Below are 19,809 nucleotides of genomic sequence, written 5' to 3'. Positions count from 1 at the left end.
GAGATTTAAAGAGAGATGGATGAGTTAAGGGAGAAATAAATAAAAAAACAGAAATTATAATTGATTTTTAATTTAAGGAGAGACTGGTAGAGAGATTTAAGAAAACCACAACTCGATCTTGTCTGTTCATGTTTTGTTATTAGGGCCTGCCTTCAGTTGTTCAAACTCAAGTTCCTCTCTCTTAATACATCTTGAGTTTGAGGAGAGGTGTGAAAACATAAAAACCTGCATTCATTTTTTGAAAAAATATTGTTCTTTCCTTTTATGTGTTAGAAAAGTGGTTCATTACCTATGTTAGTTTCTTTAGTAGTACACAATTTTATAACCCTATAAATTGGGACTCTCGTTCACATATTCGATAAACTCTGAAATACATCTTCTATAGGAGCTTAAGGCTCAAATATACAAAAATATAGTTTCTAACATTATTAACTTATTCATTCATGTCACGACTAATATTATTACCATATACATGCCAGTAATACAACGTTGCAAGGATAAATAAAAAGAACGCATAATCCATACATTACTTCTACAACATTGGCAACATAAGTAACACAAAAATAACTTAAAATGTCGACACACGAAGGAAAGAGGAACAAAGAAAATGATAGAAAATAGAGGATAAAAAAAAAAACCTTAACACAAGTGCTCTAATGTTTTATGCTATATTTTGTTTTGTCATTGAATGGCCTTATGAATATTAAAAAAATAAAAATAAAAATTAATAAGCAGTCTAATGTTTAAAACATCAGAACAAGACATAGTTGAAAAAAATAAAAAAAATTACGAGGAGGTTAATCCTTCAAGGTAAATACCGCTTATTTACTTACCCAAAAAAAATACTGCATATTTGTAAAGCTGTTTGATATAACAGTAAAATAAAACAGTAGCGTAATTTTCTCTAGTATCTTACAGCCACAACTAGAGAGAGAGGGTAGTAGAACATGGACATTTAAAATTACACACACTCACGTTTACATTCATTTACAATGGGGTTGGGAGAGAGAAAGGCTTGTTAACAACTTAACATATTAAAAGCAGAAATAAAGAAGAGAGAGAAACTTTAGAGAGAGAGAGAGAGAAGTAGCAGCTCACTAAAAAAACAACATACGGAGTTTTAGAGAGAGAGAGAGCATAAACTAGGGAGATCGACGGTGGAGATTAAAGAGAGAGAGAAAGAGCAACAGCAGGAAGGTCAAAGCCCCGAAGAAAGCGACAAGGGTGGCCGCACCAACTTGCTTGCAAAATTGATCAAAAACATCGCACACTTTATTCCATTTCACGTGCGAATTCCCATTGTGCGCAACCACGCCTATTGCACCCGATGCCCCTACACTCGAAAACAACAACCCAAACATAACAACGTCGCACGTGCAAAGCAGCAGGGACGAACGCTTACCAAACGCTTGTAGGATGAGGGAGAGAAAAGCGTACACCGATGCAATAACGTTGGCCACCAATAGGTACCTGCACTTCTCTATTGTTAAATAAATAAAAAATAAAAAATAAAAAAAAGTAAAAGGTATTGGGGTCGTTGTGGCAGCACCCCATCCTAGTCACCATGTCGTAGTTTTCATTCCCATAACTAACACCAATACACTGATACCATGAAAAAAGCTAACTTCTAAGCCATTGAAAAATAAAAGTACGGGCATATCTTCCCCCATTGAATTACTTAAAAATAAAAATAAAAAAATAATCAAATTTGAGCCTAACTCAAAAATTCTACAAAAAGAGGTTCTTTTGATGCCCAAATATCCTCAAATTGATCATCTCGACATCAAAATGCATGGAAATGAAAAAAAAATAGATTTCAAGTTTTGAAAATAGTGTATTTTGTAATACATTGTTTGACCATCAATTTTCAAGATTTTCAATTTTTCATATATCTATCGATCTACACTATTTTTGAAGCTTTAAACTTTATAAATAAAAATGAAAATATATTTTAAGGCTATCAAAAAGATTTCTACTATTGAAACAATATTTTTCGACACTATTTGAAGGTAGGCTCTAATTTGATTGTTTAAAGCCTAGGCTCTATGCTTACAAAAAAAAAAAAAACATGGTCATAATTAAAAAAAAAATTTGTTTCATGCAGCGGGTCCAAATATTTACTTAATAGATTTATTATTTTTAATTTTTAAAATTTATTTATTCTTTATGTTCATGATCTCCGTGTAGAGATTACATGTCCTTAAAAATTACGTCAAAAAATCTACCTCAAAAATAGATTTTCAAGAAGTGACTCATTTCTTCATGGACCTATAGAAACCGAATGCAGAGTCCTGGAGTCCCACGCTGAATCAAAGCTCGGACTTAGGGCTTATGAACGCCATTAGAGATATTTTAGTAATTTAAACTGGTGTTTTAAAGAACATTTGAAATTCCTAAACTTCGTTTGAACATTTTGAACTCTTTAGATTTTGATTGTAATGTTTTTTTAAACTACTTTCAGCCAAGCCAATTTGTGGACTCGACCAGTTTGATTTGAACCAATTGGCGATTGGTTCGATGCGGCCAAGTGAATTTTTGGACTTAATTTTTAAAGACATGTAATCTCTAACATGGAGATCATGAATATGAAAAAATAAATAAAATTTTAAAACTAAAAAAATTAATTCTAGTAAAAAAACATTTGAACCATTAGGTTCCGGTCTTTTAGATGGAACACCTACTTGCATCCATCTTTATGATGGATGCTTTACACTTTTGTACCGCATATGTAATCATGCGGGCTAGCCCGAATTAAACAATTTTCCTTCTTAAATTTTTTTTTTTTTTTTTTGAAATGATGCTATTCTCAGATTTCTTTCCTTTCCGAGATGGGATTTTGATGGGTAAGCGCACCATTTCAAACATGCATCCTTCAAAAGTTTACACATATATGGATTTTCTGCGTGAAATTTCACAAGTTGAAAACCTCGGTGACGACCAACATGAATATTAATTTCAAATTGAAAAAAGAGATGGATACAATATCACTGAGGGTAGGGGCGGGTATGCGTCAGATCCGACCGGACCCGGACCAAGACAAATGGTATTTGGGTCCAGGTTTTGGTCCATTGCCGCCCCTAATTGAAGAAAAGGGAGGAGAGAGAGAGTTATCTTTGCTTATAGTGAAAGACTCTATTTCCTCTTTTAATGGGAATTATTATCTTCTCTTATAATTTGTACATAAAACGTTATCTAAAAGCTTCCTTTTGTTTCTTAATAAGTCTAAAATAAATATAAAATATAAATAGATCTATGGATCCTAGATTTTTAAAGACCGGGACTTTACTATTTTTTTAACTTTTCGAGACAACTGCATTACAAATGATCGATTGTATGAATTTCTAATTCATAACTTTCTCTTCAATGTGAAATCATTCTCTCTCCACCGTGCATTTTCCAAAAAACTCCATAGCAAACAGTATTTTTTTGCTCTCGCTCTCTCTCATCCATGTAGTTTGACTAACTAAATGAAATTGGAAAATTTTTTAATATATATTTTATTTATTATATCTATTTTATTTTATTTTTCCTAAAATGCAATCCAATCAATTCGACCAGTAATTGGATCATTTTTTTATTGGGACAATCCCTCATCAATTCGGTGGATAGTCCAATCTAGAGAACGCTATAACTGGCCTTATTAAAATAGCAATATACATTAAAAATGGGGTTTTCAACCCTAATTCTTTTAATGAAACAAATACGACGTATTGTCATTTAAAAACAAATATTCGAAAGAACTTTTAAAAATGCCAAAAGGATTTGCTACACAAGCATATTGTCCATTTAAGAAACTCCATCTAAGAGTATTATTAGGACACAAAATTTTGGGAATGTAACCACTTCAACTAGGTAATTGGCATAAAAAAAAAAAAACTCCAATTGATACTTAAAATGTGACTGAAATAATAACATGAGATGGTCTAATTCTTAGAGGGTGAGATCTAAGTGTTTAAGAACTTGAAATCTAATTTTTCATTACGTAATTACCTGGTGATTCTAAGTGGATCCTAAAATGTTAGAACAAAAACCAAATATATATTTTGCACGAAGAGTAAGCGTGCGAAGCATAGCATACGCGCTCATGACCTTACTGTAGATTTGTCGTTGTTTGTCATTTAAGAATGAGTATCATGGATATAAGCATGTCTACTTGCTCTGCCACGAGCACATGCAGTTACGCCCTTAATTTTTTAAAAAAAAAAGGGTAGAATAAGACTATTTTTACTTTTGGGACAAGGTGTTCACAATTAATCTTGACTATTAAATATGAACTTGGATGGTTGCAGTTATTTTATTGACCAACTTCAAACTTCAAAATAAATTTTTTTCAAACTTTGTGACATACCCAAGCTATTAAATTTCACAACGGATGGTTGTAAGTAATTGTGATCACCTAATACAAAAAATAAATGATCTCATTGTATACAATCCCTTAAAAAACTATTGAATTTTGAGTTATTGGAACACTTAGATCTCACCTTTAAAAGTCGAATAGTTTCTATGCAATCTTGAGACATTATATTTTTCAAGCCCGTAGGGAATGCAATTGGAAATTATTTTTTATTAGGTTTAGATTCCAAGATCCTCAATATACTCTTAAATTGGATTTTTCGTGGGGGAGTAAAATATACTCTTAAATTGGATTTTTCGTGGGGGAGTAAAATGTACAATATGCTACCTGAGGAGAATGAAATATTTTGGCCGTAGATATTTACCACCGGGTTATTCGTGGCGCAGTATTGGGCATATAACGTGGCAGTTCTCGGTGATAGACGTGCAATGGGGTGCATTAATTTACTCCATCAAAATTTTGTTTGCCGTTATTAAGATGAAAACTAAATTATAATGATGTTTTACAAAATAAAATATTAAATGCTCTTTTTTTGCTATAAACGTACTTAAATATGAATTATATTATTAAAACATCAAGATTAATATAATAAAAAAAACCCTAATTTTTGGATCGGTAAGAACAAATTAAACTACAAGTGCATCTTGTATAAATATGTGAAAAAACATTACAAAAATTTTTGACTGTTCGTTTTCAAAGATGTATAAATATGTGAAAAAATAAAAATTTTGAGTACAAAAACTAGTACATCTTGTAATATATTATCTAGATGATTCATTTTCAAGATTTTCATGTGTTTATAGATTTACTTGATTTGAACTATTTTTAGAATTTTAAAAATCATAATTAGAAATATTCTAAGAAATTTTTACACCAAAATTACATCTTAAAATAAAATTTGGATGTGCACTTTATTTAGATTGTTTAAGGTTGCAACCATACAAACAGCACCTTTTACTTTTAGTACTTGGAGTGTGTCCATCATATTTTTTGTTCTAAGAGTCTCATTGATTAGATTCAAAGTTGAAAAAACATTTTTACACTTTTTACACTTTTACATGGCTAATAATAATTGTTACCTCTTTGTAATAAAAATAAACGGCCTAGGGATATTTTAGGAACATCCCATTTTTAATTTTCAAAAAAATAAGTTTTATGGTAATGACTTCTAAAAACAAGTTATTTCATTTTCAAATATATTCATTAAAATGATAAGCATGTTTAACTTGTAATAAATACCATCATCAAAGAAATGCATATTTAAAATAATTTTGTATTAGGTAAAGATATGATCAAATTAAAAATACCAAAGAAAGATAACCTTTCAGTTTTTTAATAAAAATTCAAGGGACTGTAAGTCTATTTTACTGTTTGGAGTCGCTTGATGTTGAAAGCTCGATTTCGAAGGATTAGAACCCTCCTAAATTACACAAAAAATAAAGTTTAACACTGAGACACTTCTAAACTTAATTTAAGGGAAAAAAAACTCCACACACATAATAATAAATAAATAAATAAATAAATAAATAGCCCTCAAATTTTCGAGTAATTGAAGCAAAGAGAAGAAAGAGGATGAAAGGATATCCTTACACGAAGGCAGAGGAGTAATGGTATTTTGCGGGAACAGAAACGATCAAGGGTGGTGCTCCAGGAATTAACGTAAACGGGACTGATTTGGTTTCTCTAGCGGTTCCCATCACCGCAGCCGCAACCAAAGTTAGTACAGCAGCGAGAGTCCTGAGAAAAAAGCTAGCCCACACCAAACACTTTGGAGGAAGAGGCTTTCCTCCAACTTTTCCAGCAATTTCCATGCCTTCACTCACATTTTGCTTAACATGACAAGCCATTGTGTGGCAATGCTAAGTGCTCACAACCAAGACAATATCAGTTGTTGAAATCCCCCGCTCAATTAAGAAAGAGAGAGAGAGAAGATGAGTAGTTGAAATCCTTTTAAGATGAGAGAGGAGAGAGAGAGGGTAGAAATCCTCTTAGAGAGAGAGAGAGTTGGAGATGGGGTTCTCACAACATAGAGAAGATGAGTAGATATGAAATCCTTCTAGAGAGAGAGATGAAATACTCCTAGAGAGAGAGAAAGTCTTGGAGCTGTGTGAAAAGTTTGACGGGGAGGTTGGCACATTGAATGCATTATCTACACAAGAATAAGTGATATTTAAATTTTTCAAGAGCACGTATTGAATGCCATTGATATTTAGTCATTTACCAACACGCCATTAACTTCCTCGGGCTAAAATGGACAGAAGGAAGCATTGCATGGTGACTCTGGTTTCGTAAAAGTAGATAGCTTGGTGTGTACCACAGTGATTAAGACTGACTCGGTCGAAGTGGTCTGTCTAGTTAGATTGGCACTTTGGTAGGTTTGGACTGAGGTAAAAAAATTGAGTTCAATTAAAAATCTAAAAAAATTGAGTTAAATTAAAAATCAGTCAAAATTAATGTTTGATGTTTTGTTGGTCTAACTAACTTGTTTTGACTGGTTAGAGTGATCAAACAAAATTCAAAATATTTTTATAACAGCATATTTTATATTTATAAATAATTATTTAAAAATTTACATTTTAAAAATATAGTCCAACTTATTCAACTGGCAGCCAAATTAATTTCGACTAAACCTTCACCATATTACACAACCCGTTTAATCCTAATAAATTTGGTGTCCACTTCAAAAGTGTCAAGAACCTTTGCTCCAAAAAGAATCCATCGTTACTTACCACGAATGGACGTTGGGGATTAATAGTACCATGCGTCGTTGCTATTTACTCACGTAAGTTTGACCTTTATCAACAAAAATGATTATTTCCCGGTTCTATACCCCTCGAATAGACCACAACACTGCCAAAATTTGAAAGCCCTAAACTATACTTTTAGAAGTAAGTCATTTGAGAGAACATCTTCGAGGTGCCAGTGCCATCACTCATTATTGTCAAAGCTTTTTTTTTAACTAATTGAAGTAAATAGATACTACAAATAATTTTTTAAAAAAATCTTGCACAATCAAATATTGAGAAAAATAAGTCGCCTGGGGAAGTAGCTAGAACACTTTTGATGTCTACAAGTTTTCAATTAATGATTTATTTCTGGGACACAGTGTTTATGAGTCCAAGGACTCGTATGTATATATACGCATCCCCTCTTCATGTTTCATTTTTAGGAGAGGTTTTGGACCTAATTTTTTAGATGTACATAATTTCTAACATGAATATCAAAGAATCCCTAAAAAAAAAAAAATATGTAGTTTTTAAAAACTAAAATTTTTAATAAATATTTAAACCATCGATTTTTATGTCTCGGGGGATGTAAATGTAGAAATGTCCTACGCATAAGGCATTTATCCTTATCTGTATTGACATTTTCAGCAGAGATGCAGTACTCTGCAAAAGTTCTAGACCAGATCAATGAAAAATTTTCAAGCTAACATTCAAAAAAAAAAAAAAAAAAAAACAAAAAATTACAGTTGAAGAAAAGGACAAATGATTAAATACCTATTGAAATAATTGGGTACACGAATTAAGTGACAATACAAAAACAATGAATTAAAATGTGAAAGGGCCAGCTTTGAATATCCGCGTCGAAAGTGGGGAAAGGCATTTAAGTTATCGCTGGTTATGTCAACGCCTTGTATATTGCCAGTCACAACTATAATCCACTTTCTCTTTGGATGATATTTTCTTCTTATACTCCCGCCAGAGTGTATTGTCCTTTTGCTCTCTCGGGTAAAAGCTACTCTAGGGTCAATTTTAAGACCCCAAAATTTGGTGATATAGCATCTTCAACCTATAGATTAACCTCAATAAAGGAATTACCTAATTTCATAATCTATGCACTTAAAAATAAAAACTATCTTAAGATTGAATAGATACCGTTCAATTTTTAGATAGTGAGATCCAAGTGTTGGAGGATTCAAAATTCACTTTTGTTTCTTTTAAAAATAATATTATTAGGCGGTTCCTAAAATTTGAGATTGAAAAAGTCCTTTGAAGTAGGTCTTTTGATCGAGGAGGTAGATTTAGACAATGCTCCCGCGCGAACATGGTACACACGCTTCTGAGTTATTGTCGTTTACTTGTAAATTTCAAATTATCATGCTTTGTCGTTATTGTTTACAATGGAAAAAAGAGAGTTCCAGTAGATCCAAATATTCTCATTGTGGTTCAAACCAAGGAAAACCTACCAAGGTATGGAATGGGTGCAACAAAATGACATTGACCGGATTAAAATGGAGGTGGCTCACGGTATCATCATCATCAAAAAGTCGTCTTTTCCTAACTCATTAAGGTCAATAAGAGGTGGATCAGATAAATGATAAAAATTCATGGGTTTTTCAAATTATAGAGGGTTATGCATTTGGAAACCATTGCCTTTTGGCCAATTTTTGAAGCAAATCAGCTAGCAAAAGATGGGATGTCACATATGGAGCTACTAGTAGACTAGTGTTGCTTTGGCCGAAGAAGTCAAAGCTTTAAGATTTTAGGCCTAGACAAAAGCGAAGCGATATCTGGTGCTACCGTTTCGGTCAGCCTCTAATTGATTTGGCCGAAGCTTCGGCCTCTTCGGTTGAAACAAAGTAATATCTATATAAAAGTATTTTTTATTTTTATTTTTATTTTTAAATTTTTTATTATTTTAATATTTTATATAAAAATATCTAATTTATTTCTATTAATTCTTTTTTAAAAAAGTTTGAAATCTTCTCCTGAATTGGCTGAAACATCGAATTGCTTTATTTTTCACACCAAACCGAAAAAGACTGTGAAACGAATCTCACAGCATTAGGTTAGACGTAGTTCTTTGTATTACATATTTATTTGTTGTAATTTTTTCTCTTTGATTTAATAAAGTTAGTAATATTTGTAAAAAGAAAAAAGATGCGAGTACTAATTTTGATTTCCAAACTAATCACTTCTTCATATAATTTGAAAAAAATATTTATCTTTTCTACATATAAGTTTCAATTATTTTCTCTCTTTTGAGTTTTGAGTGTCAAAGTATAAACTATTTTTCTAGTTTGTACATGACGCTTTACGTTCTTTTGTCATATTTTTTTATAATTGATGTATAATGAGCTTAGTGTACAAAATGGCCCAAAACATCCGTCCACTTTAAAATCACAGATATAAATTAACATCCATTCCAGCAAACTGATCCGTGGGAATTGGGACGGGTTGACCCATGGACCCGATGGCTCCACTCAAACCCGATGGGTCTATCTATGGACTTAGAAAATGGATTGGACGAGTTGGGTCTAGTCCACTAGACCTTGACCCAACCGACTAGAACATATTAATATAAATTATTTTATAAATAATAATAATTATGTAGTATACAATGTATAAAATAATTTTTACATATTTTTTATTTATAGACACCTGTACCGGATGTGTTCCAAACCAGTAGGTTAGGTCCAGGTCCAATTGACGTCGACTCCAATTCCCACCCCTATGACCCACCACCAAATTTCTCTCTATTTTAATATGTTGGAAAATGACCTCTGTCATCCACGTCCAACAACAAAGTATAAGGCACTTGCTAAAATCTTATGTTATTACATTAAAAGAATGAGCAATCATACTATGAGACCCTCCCATACCTATGCGAGTAAGACTCTAAATGATCACCATTAAATTTTGACACAGATCCTTAAAAAACCTAATCATCGAAATCCCACACCTATGTCATGACTTTTTTAGATATTTGTATCAAAATTTAATAGTGATCCTTTAGAGTCCTACTTACATGGGTGTGGGAAGGTCTCATAGTGTCATTACTCTAAAAGAAGAGTTCACCCTCTTTAATAATCTTTGTGAGAAAGTACATAGACATTTAATATCCTACGAAACAGCTTCTAGCTCAGCAACATTAACTAAGCAATGAAGCCATTCATGTTCTTCTATGTTCTACATGAAACCAGACCCGTTGAGCTCTCAATAAAATTCATTCTCTGTTACTTTGAACTTCTTGGTTTTGTTAGAAACAACAACTTGCAAATGAAGGTTTCAGTAAAATAAATGGACTTCAGAGAGAGATAGACAAAAAGAGTAATAAGAAGTAAATTGTAATTTTTGGGAATATTTCATTTGTCCTTCATTATCGTTGTACATTTGTGTAGGGATAGTTTGGTCTAAACTAAATGTTGTATTGTATATAAACCTTTTTAGGGTTTCATTCTTTTTCACGAGAATTAACCACATATTCCATTCCTCTGTCTCTCTCTATCATCTTTGGTTTCTCGAAATCTATCAGAGAGTTTTTTTTTTGAGTAGTCCAGTAGGAATGGGATCTCTTACTAGTGACGGAAATGAAACTCAAGATATGTTGTGTGGCGCTCCCACACCCTAACCCCCTAGACTTGAGCTGATTTATGATTTTTTTAGTAGGAAAAATATCTCAATATACCCTAATTTAATGTACCATTTCTTAGTAGACCTCCAAATTTAAAAACTTTCCGGCAGTTTTAGTTTTTCACAAAAGCTATATTCTAACCTGTTAAACCCATATGACTCTCTTTTGTAACAACTTTTTGTCGCAAACAAAATCCAATAAGACAACTCTCTTTCTCTCTCTTGTTACTGTTTTTTTATTTCCCTCTCCCCTCTCTCTCTTATTCCTTCTTATTCTCCCCTAAACCCCCCTCTCTCTCTCTCTCAGTCCTATCTCCCCTATACTCTCCTTTTCACTCTCACCTTTCTCCCCCAAACCCTCTTTCTCTATCTCTCGCCTCTCTCCCTCAAACACAGCCCCTAGGTATGGTTATAACGCCTAGAATCTGGCTGCTCAAAGCTGCAATGGCCCTAGAATTGCGATAACCCACATTTTGGTAGAAGTGAATGAAGCCCTTAAGAAATACAAACGCATCTCCCTTGTTCAATGTCCTGCAAATCAAATGTTTTTCAAGATTGCTGGTCACAAAGCTGACTTGCACATGGTTACTTCCATGATTTTGAGGATCTCAATGGCACGTGTTTGTTTAAAAGATGGTCGTATGTGTTTAGGGGATTAGAAGATAGCTTTTGTGAAAAAAGAACGGGGCTGAAAAGTTTTTAAATTTGTGGGTCTACTAAAAAATTGTATATTAAATTAGGGCCTATGGAGATATTTTTTCTTTTTAATAATTATTCATTGAAAAGGAAAAAGATTTGGAGTATTTTGTAAATCTTGAACTCCAAACCACAAAAAGCTAAAATCGAATGGGACCTCTCTATGGTTTTAGACACATGCTTAATAAAATATGGCTAGAAAGAGCTTGCTAACCAACTCTTACTTCTCTCAATTGACCTCCTCCCAATGTAGTGGAAGATTTAAAGAATGGCTTTTCATTATCTTTGAGAGTAGTGTGAAATATGTGAATCCCCATTCAAAATAAACAAGAAGCCGTGGGCCTCCTTCACCCACCTGCCTCAATTCTGAATTTAATTCATGTCATAATCAAGGGAACGTAGTCTATGAGTCTAGGACTTTTTGTATTTTAATCGACGACTTTCTGCCTTAAATGAGCAAACATGTAACATTGATTATCACGTTCTATAGACCATATGGTTTGAGATCTTTTATTCCTTTTGGAGGCATTAAGGTCTAAAATTGACAAATCATATTTATAGAAGGTAGATATGCCTAAGAAATCTAACTAAGGGTGTAGTTAACCTAGGCCCATGCTTTAAGTAAAGATAAACCTCCGCCAGAAAATGCAGCTTCGGCATCAGAAAATTTGGTACCCTCAAAATTTAGTTTTGTGCTGCTTATGGAATTTGAAACTCCAGCATAAAAGAAATGTATAAAATGAAAATGGATGTTTGAGATAATATATTGAAAAATACACTACTTTTAGTATTTGAAATTTCTTTTTTTTTCAATATGTAATTATCATGATCGAGATAATCGATTTGATGGTTTTTCAACCTTATAATTGCAGTATTCAAAGGGGTTTTGAGGGATAAAAAAGGTGATGTACAGAGGTTAAGCCAATCTAATCTTTTGAATATGTTAATTAATTCCTTTATATTAGTGATTTAATTGTTGAAAATTTATCTAAATACTCATAAGGGATGAACTATTTAAAATTATGCCATTTGCAACTAATGCAAGATCATGTGTTTTTTCTATGGGTATCGTGAACTTAAACGAAATATATTAATTATTTATTTCTCATGATCATTTGATAAATATTCCTTAATCTTTTGCCCAAAATAGGAACTTAACTGAAAACATCTCTCATTTGTTTTTTTCCTCATTTGGTCATTGGACTACTCTTTTTGTGGCCATTTTATTTATTTCCTTTTTTAATAGTGTCTTGGGGCGACTTTGTCTCTTCACTCTATTTTCTTTTTTATATTCTACCATAAAAACAAATTTGTCTTTGGCAAAGTGTCTATGATAAGTTTTGACAAAATTTTATACTCTACTATAAACAAAAGTGTCTTGGCACAGTGAATTTTAACAAAATTTTAAGTTAGTTATCTATTTAACACAACCCCGCTCTTTTAATTAGGCATGGGACATGTTAAAGCAAAATGTCTATCTCTATCTACAGAATAAGAGAGTGACACTGCAACTCACTATTTAGGGCCTGCAAATTGATTTGTTGTACATATGTCGTTCCTAGGGCTATTTAAGACCTGCAAATTAATCAAATTAATTTGCACAGTGTCTAGGAGAAGTTTTTTCCTAGGCCTATTTAAGACCTGCAAATTAATTTGCACAGTATCTATGACAAATTTTAACAAAATTTTAGGTTAGTTATCTATCTAACATAACCCAGCTCTTTTACTGTGGCATGGGACATGTTAAAGCAAAATGTTTATCTCTATCTATAGAATAAGAGAGTGACACTGCAACTCACTATTTAAGACCTGCAAATTAATTTGTTGCACTTATGTCTTTCCTAGGGCTATTTAAGACCTGCAAATTTTAATTTGTTGTACTTAGTTTTTTGAAAATATTAGTGGAGTGGTGTTAGTTATGAGAATAGAAACAATGATGTGGTAACTAAGGTACGGGGTGCTACCACCATGACCCCAACCCTTGTTCCCTAATATTCCATACTAAAAAAAGAGATATTAATAGAACGATTACCGTTAAGTCATTTTGTCAATCTCATGAGCCAAAAAAAAGGTTCCCCCACAGATTTATTCTCTTTGTTTGTACCTAATAAGCCTTATTTAGAGGGAGGGCATTTGACAATTAGATGAATCGAAAGGTTTAGGTAATGATGTAGCCTTAATTATCTTGGCCGATCCCTACCCCTATAATTATCTTTAAATTCATTTTTTTGGGGGCAATTCAATGGAGAAGACATGTTTGTTTTTCATAGATCAGGAAGTTAGTTTTTTTTAAGGTGTTAGTAAGTGATGTCAGCATTTTTTGAAGGTATTAGTAAGTGATGTCAACAGGATTGGAAACTACAACGTACTAATTACGTATAGGGGTACTCCCAACACAACCTAGCCCCTTTTTTAAAATTGATTTTTTGAGTTGTTTTTAAATTATTTTCACCGTCCTTTCATATATCTCCCCTTAAATCACGGTCTAAAATCTAAAAGATAGCTATAATATTTGTTGGAGTAATGATTCTATAGGACCCTTCTCTATTCATGTGTGTAAGATCTCAAATGATCGTTATTAAAGTTGGCATAGATCTCTAAAAAAGTTATCACATGGGTGTGAAACTTAACTTTTCGAGAGATCCATATCATGATCTTTTGAGGGTCCTACACACATGGGTGGAAGAAAGTCCTATACGATCAATTTTCTATTTATTGAGTTGCGCAATAGAAAATTTATGCTCACAACAAGCACCATTACACAATTGAAAAGACATAAAATCATGCATGTACTATAGATCATGCGCATATATGTACATCAAATCTAGAGAGAGAAACTCTTAACAAAACAACATCAACATACAAATGTAATATGTCTCAGTATTACTTTCTCTCTCTACAACTGTAAAGGACGTACCCTCCTATAGCCCCACGTTCATAGTTTTTATTTTTTTCTTTTCTTGTAAGCGTATCTATTGTTTCCTTAAACCCTCCTAGATTCCCCGTATAAAGCTGTATCTTATATATATATATATATATATATAGGTGAGAATTATTTTTAAAATATTTGCAAGAAATAAATTTATCCAAAAATACCTTTAAAATATTTCGAGAGTATTTTGATCAATTTAATTTTTACGAATTATTTCTAAAATATTTTTATTAGGTGCGCCTTGATGAGAAGAATGGACGTTCAAAATTTGAAGTTATTTAGATTCGTAGAAAAAAATTAAAATTAAAATACGAAATGAGATCGTGATCATCAGATCGGCCTAGATTCAATCTGGGCCATTCGACTCATATATTCATATGAGCTAGTGAGCTAATCTCAATATTTTTCAGCATATATATATATATATATATATATATATATATATATATATATATATATATATATATATATATATATATATATTCTTTAAAATAATTGAGTCCATATCTTTATAAAAAAGTTTGTGGTTTGATAGGGTTGCAACCCTATCAAAATAAGTGAAACCTCACCTCATAACTCATTTAAAATTACAATTCAAGTATTGAAAGACTTTTATATGGATCATCTTGGCTCGAATATTATGATCATGAAAAGAAAACAAGGATTTCATGCTCTAAAAACAAGGTATATTAACAAATTATCTAGACCATCCATTTTACCCTCAAAATAAGTGTTCATAGATAAGAAAGATCTGTACCATTTTTTTTAGTTTTAAATTTTATTATTGGTGTTGAAAATTGATTTTAGAGCCATTATGGAGATTTTCATTGCTGAAAGTGCTCTTTGGATGAAGATTTGAGGTGAGGCTTTATTTTGTTTTCATAAAGGTTGGGCCTTTTAAAAACTTCATCCTTAAAAAAAAGGAAAATAGTTTATATAAGGTTGCAACTTTAAACTGTAGAATTAAATATGCACCTAAAAAATCCACCGAAAAATGTTATTTCAATGTTGAAAAACCCTCTACTTGATCATCCCGACATCAAGATGTATGTATGAATATGAAAAAAAAAAAAAAGATTTTGGGTCTTAAAAATAGTGCATCTTGAAACATATTATCTTAACCGTTCATTTTCAAAATTTTCTTACGTTTATAGATCTACTTGATTTTAACCATTTTTAGAATTTAAAACTTTAAAAAAATCGATTTTCAAATGATCCTTGAAATTTTTTACAACAAAACTACATGTTATGATAAATTTTGGAGATATCCCTTAATTGGATTGTTTAAAGTTGAAACCTCATAGAAACCACACCCATGAAAAGAGAGAGCCAAAAGATAACATTAATACATAGAAAACGGTTTAATAGAAAACAGTTTAATATGGATGATTTGATATTGGAAGCGTGGGAATTAATTTTCTTCAGTCTGACATAATATTCCACACGTACAAAAATAGTTGGTTTTACATGATACAAACTGACGAATCTCAGTCAAAATATTCGGTCTTTCAATGAAAATTACATTATATATTGGAATAATATAATATCATAAATCGTATCCGTGCCTCTGAAAACTGTTTCTCCACAAATATTTTTACTCCTTATTTAGCAATGCGTGGTTTCCTCAAAGAGAAAACCAAGACCACCAAATAAGCACAAAGAAATTCAAGTAGCAAAAGAAATAATTACAAAGAAGGGATTGCGAGTTACTTTAATTGTGAAAAAATTCTATATAGAGGTTTATATTTCGTCAATTCTCAAACCTCATCTAAACCAATTTATAACTTACATTTTATTTTTATTTTTCAATTCTTAATAATTTTTTGAGGGTGACCGCTTTTCCATAAACAAGATAAAATTTAGTTCAAGGGCCAATTTTTTTTCTAGAAATTTACGTGCATATTCCTGAATTTCAAGGTGATTAAAAAACTTCCCTTTAAGTTTTATAATTTATGTTTATGCTCAAAAATTTCGATGTTTTTTATTTGTTCCAAAGCTACCTCTACTTCAGATTTTGAAAGTCCAAAATTTTAATTTGAGATTTTGAATATCCAAAAGTTACTAAATATTTTGGATATTAAAAACCCAATTTTTTTTTTGAAACCCACTTACTGTATTTGGATATTCAAATTCCAAAGATTACGCTGAAATTTCACAAATTTTTGACAAATAATTTTGGATTTCCAAGATTTGAAAGTTTAAAAATATAACTTAATTTCTAAAGTATTTATTTTCGAATATTGAAGATCCAAAATATGGGCATTTTGAACGTAAAGACTTAGGTAAATTTTAAATAACTGAAATATTAACTTTATGCATGTAAATTTCTCAAAAATTTTATGGTTTTCCACGTGCATATAATCTCTATGTAGTACGGGACCAACAAGGCTCTAACTGTGACAAGAAGACAGGCAATTAGCCGACGACAATGATAAATATTAATGGTAATTTGACGATTTAACTGTGACTTAGGTTTCGCTTATATTAATGGGTGAACTTTCTCTAGGGCCAAGGGTTTATGAAAAACACTAAAGCCTCACGTCAAATCCTCATTGGGAAAACACTTTCGGCAACTGAAATCTCCATGATGACTGTAAAATCAATTTTCAATACCAGTAATAAAATTTTGAACAAAAAAATGGTACAAATCTTGTGAATATGTGAAGACTTATTGTTAGGAAGATACGATTGGTCTAGATAATTTGTTACCATATGCACTATATTTAGTGCTTGAAATCCTGCTTTTTTCAACAACCGTTATGTTCAAGCCGAGATGATTTATATAAATGTTTTCTACTACTTAAAGGAAAAGTATGTAATAAGATCGTTTACTTTTTATACAAGGTGGTCACAATTCATCTTGACCATTGGATATGAAATTGCTTGACTGCATTTATTTCATTGATCAAGTTCAAAGTTCAAAAGAAATTTTTTTGAAATTTGTGATACACCTAAACTATCAAATTTCATATGGGATAGTTGTAAGTTATTGTGACCTCCTTATGAACCCATACTTGAATTGCAACTTTTGATCAGTGAGGCTTTACTTACTGGGGTGTGGTTCCTATAAGGTTGCAACCTTAAACAATCCAATTAAGGCTCACCTTCAAATGATATCATAACATGTAATTTTAGTGAAAAAGATTCTTAGGATTATCTCAAAATCAATTTTAATATCTAATTATAAAATTTTAAACTCCAAAAAAATACTTAAAATCAAGTAGATCTAGATAATGTATTGCAAGATGCACAATTTCTGGGACTAATTTTTTTTCTTTTTTTCGTATTTATACATCTCTATATGGAGATGATCAATTAGAGGTTTTTTCAACATTAAAACGACATTTTCCGAAGGAGTTTTGAAGTGCAAATGTAATTCGACATTTTAAGCTTGGAACGCTATATAAATTCTTTTCCTTACTATCGAACCATTTTCCTATATTAATGGGCAATAGGCCTTAGCATTCGTTTTAAAGAAAAAGATTCCTATGCATATCTTTTAATAGGGCTACCATTCTCGAAAAGGCCAAATTACCCTCCTTTGTATTTAGCTCCTAAGGCATAGATTAGGGATATAATAAATCATCAGGAGCTTCTGTAGGGTTATTTTTGTCCGCAGAGGAAAGAGGGGAATCAACTTTGGCAATAATTAATGAAGCACATTAGGAAAATATCTTGGTCAGATTAATGCAGGTAGAATTTCCCAAAATGGAAACCCTTGTGAAAGACTAATGATTCAAGGAGGAGTGCATCATTAATAATAACTAACCATCTACTTCTATTTCCATTTCTAAAATTTCAAACATAATTTACCTATTTTTTTCCTTTTCCTGCTACTGTCCTCTCCCACTAATGTACAATTTCAAATTTGGGTTTCCATAACTTCGCATTTTCCTTCTCGAAAATTGCAAACACATCGTTTTATGTATCTGACTTGTTTGTTAATTTTGATTTTGTCGATTCACAGTAATTTCCTTTTGGATAATGTTAACTGCTTTTCTTCTTTGAAACTTGAAATGCGACATGGATCCCATTTTGAAAATCAAAAAATAAAATGTGTTTGTCTTGTAGGTTAGGTATTTAAATAGAGAGATTCAAGGTTTTCAGTGAATGAAATGAGAGATGGAAGAGGAATTGTCTAGTTTGCATTTGAAGCTCATGGAGGGTTATAGCGATGCCGTAGTCCCACCCTTAACGTATTTCCAGTCGCCGGTAAATGACCCCGGTGCCTTGGCCTCGCCAGAAAATGGCAAATTTGTTGCCAAAGCGAACCTTGAGGCAAAAGAACCAAAGAATAAGGAGACGCTGGTGATAGAGAGGACTAGGAGGTGTAAGATGAACGAGTTATACACAAAGCTTCAGTTCATGATTCCCACAATGCCTTCCAAGGTTTGATTTTGTTTTACTTTATTTTCTGAGTTTTTGGCATTTCATTTTGAATCTTATGCCTTGGTCCCTTCTTTGTTGTTTGTTCATATTGGTTTAGTGATGTTGTGAATGTGTTTGTGTGTGTGAGAGAGTTTTATTGATTTTGATGTGTTTTTGCTCATATTGTGACAGTATTTTATTTATTTATTTTAATATTATTATTATTATTATTTTTTTTTTTTCAGGCAACAAGAGTGGAGATTATAGAAGAGACCATAAAATACATTGGGGCATTAGAGAAACTCATCAAAGAAGAGGAATCAGCCAAAAAATTGAAGGATTTCGGCATTCCCCCGAATATGGGCGGCAGTCGAGATATCATAATGAATATATCAGGCCACATTGCAAGCATTGGAATTCACACAAGGCACAGGCCGGGTATTACGAGTCGAGTTTTTAACGTGTTTGAGAAACTCGGCCTTGACATCTTAACGTCCGGTATTTCATCCTACGATAACGAAATTATGTTGACCATAACGGCATGCATCAAGAGAACGGAGGAGAATAACGTGGCAGCTGAAGTTGTCTTTGAAAAGCTTAAACATGAGCTCTTAATGCGCATTTGTTCCCATTGACTCTCTCTCTCTCTCTCTCTCTCTCTCTCTCCAGTTTTGTTGATTTGTGAGTATTTGAGGGGAAGGCCCGTTTTCTCTCACTTTGTTTTCTCTTTTTCAATATTCGTGTGAAGGGCCTTTCTCCCTGTTTGTTTTTTTGTTTCTTGTTTTTTTTTAAAAAAATATTTTGTGTGAATATAGATGTTCTAGGAGGGTATTATTGCTATTTTTAGGAAAATAATGGGTGTGTTGAACTGAATACAACGTACTTCATTGTTGACATTTCTAATATGCCACCATATGTGTTCTTTTGATTGCCAATTAACTTTGACATGGCAATTAACTTTTGATTGCCAATTAACCTTTGATATGCCAATTAACCTTTAATTGCCAATTAATTTTTTATATGCCAATTAACTTTTGATAGCAAATTAACTTTTGATTGCCAATTAACTTTGATATGGCAAAATTGAACTGAATACAACTTTC

At 32.1% G+C, this 19,809-nt stretch overlaps 2 protein-coding genes across 2 annotated transcripts; one reads left to right on the top strand and one right to left on the bottom strand.

Annotated features, from left to right (window-relative positions):
- Window positions 1-938: 938 nt before the first annotated feature.
- LOC18445212 (CASP-like protein 1E1) lies at window positions 939-6,237 on the bottom strand. The gene is made up of 2 exons (XM_011629112.3): window positions 5,945-6,237; window positions 939-1,470 (listed from the first exon to the last, which is right to left on the bottom strand). Exons 1-2 carry the CDS (start codon window positions 6,199-6,201, stop codon window positions 1,143-1,145), a joined length of 585 nt encoding a protein of 194 aa, XP_011627414.1. The 5' UTR covers window positions 6,202-6,237; the 3' UTR covers window positions 939-1,142.
- An 11,789-nt stretch (window positions 6,238-18,026) lies between these two features.
- LOC148783406 (transcription factor bHLH13-like) lies at window positions 18,027-19,516 on the top strand. The gene is made up of 2 exons (XM_088859215.1): window positions 18,027-18,727; window positions 18,952-19,516. The coding sequence occupies exons 1-2, from the start codon at window positions 18,461-18,463 to the stop codon at window positions 19,339-19,341; spliced, it is 657 nt and encodes a 218-aa protein (XP_088715341.1). The 5' UTR covers window positions 18,027-18,460; the 3' UTR covers window positions 19,342-19,516.
- The last annotated feature ends 293 nt before the right edge of the window (window positions 19,517-19,809 follow it).

The sequence above is a fragment of the Amborella trichopoda genome, chromosome 2 (genome assembly GCF_054954075.1).
Source record: "Amborella trichopoda isolate Santa Cruz 75 chromosome 2, AtrichopodaSantaCruz75HAP2 v2.0, whole genome shotgun sequence".
Taxonomy (NCBI): domain Eukaryota; kingdom Viridiplantae; phylum Streptophyta; class Magnoliopsida; order Amborellales; family Amborellaceae; genus Amborella; species Amborella trichopoda.
The sequence above is the reverse complement of the archived record's forward strand: the minus strand, read 5'-3'. Positions and strand labels throughout refer to the sequence as shown.

What these genes read in the sequence shown, in the direction of transcription:
- LOC148783406 (XM_088859215.1), top strand. Translation starts at nt 18,461, where the DNA reads ATGGAAGAGGAATTGTCTAGTTTGCATTTGAAGCTCATGGAGGGTTAT. An exon ending in TTCCCACAATGCCTTCCAAG is followed by an intron (nt 18,728 to 18,951) that starts GTTTGATTTTGT and finishes TTTTTTTTTCAG; the next exon opens with GCAACAAGAGTGGAGATTAT.
- LOC18445212 (XM_011629112.3), bottom strand. Translation starts at nt 6,201, where the DNA reads ATGGCTTGTCATGTTAAGCAAAATGTGAGTGAAGGCATGGAAATTGCT. An exon ending in CATTACTCCTCTGCCTTCGT is followed by an intron (nt 1,471 to 5,944) that starts GTAAGGATATCC and finishes AGAGAAGTGCAG; the next exon opens with GTACCTATTGGTGGCCAACG.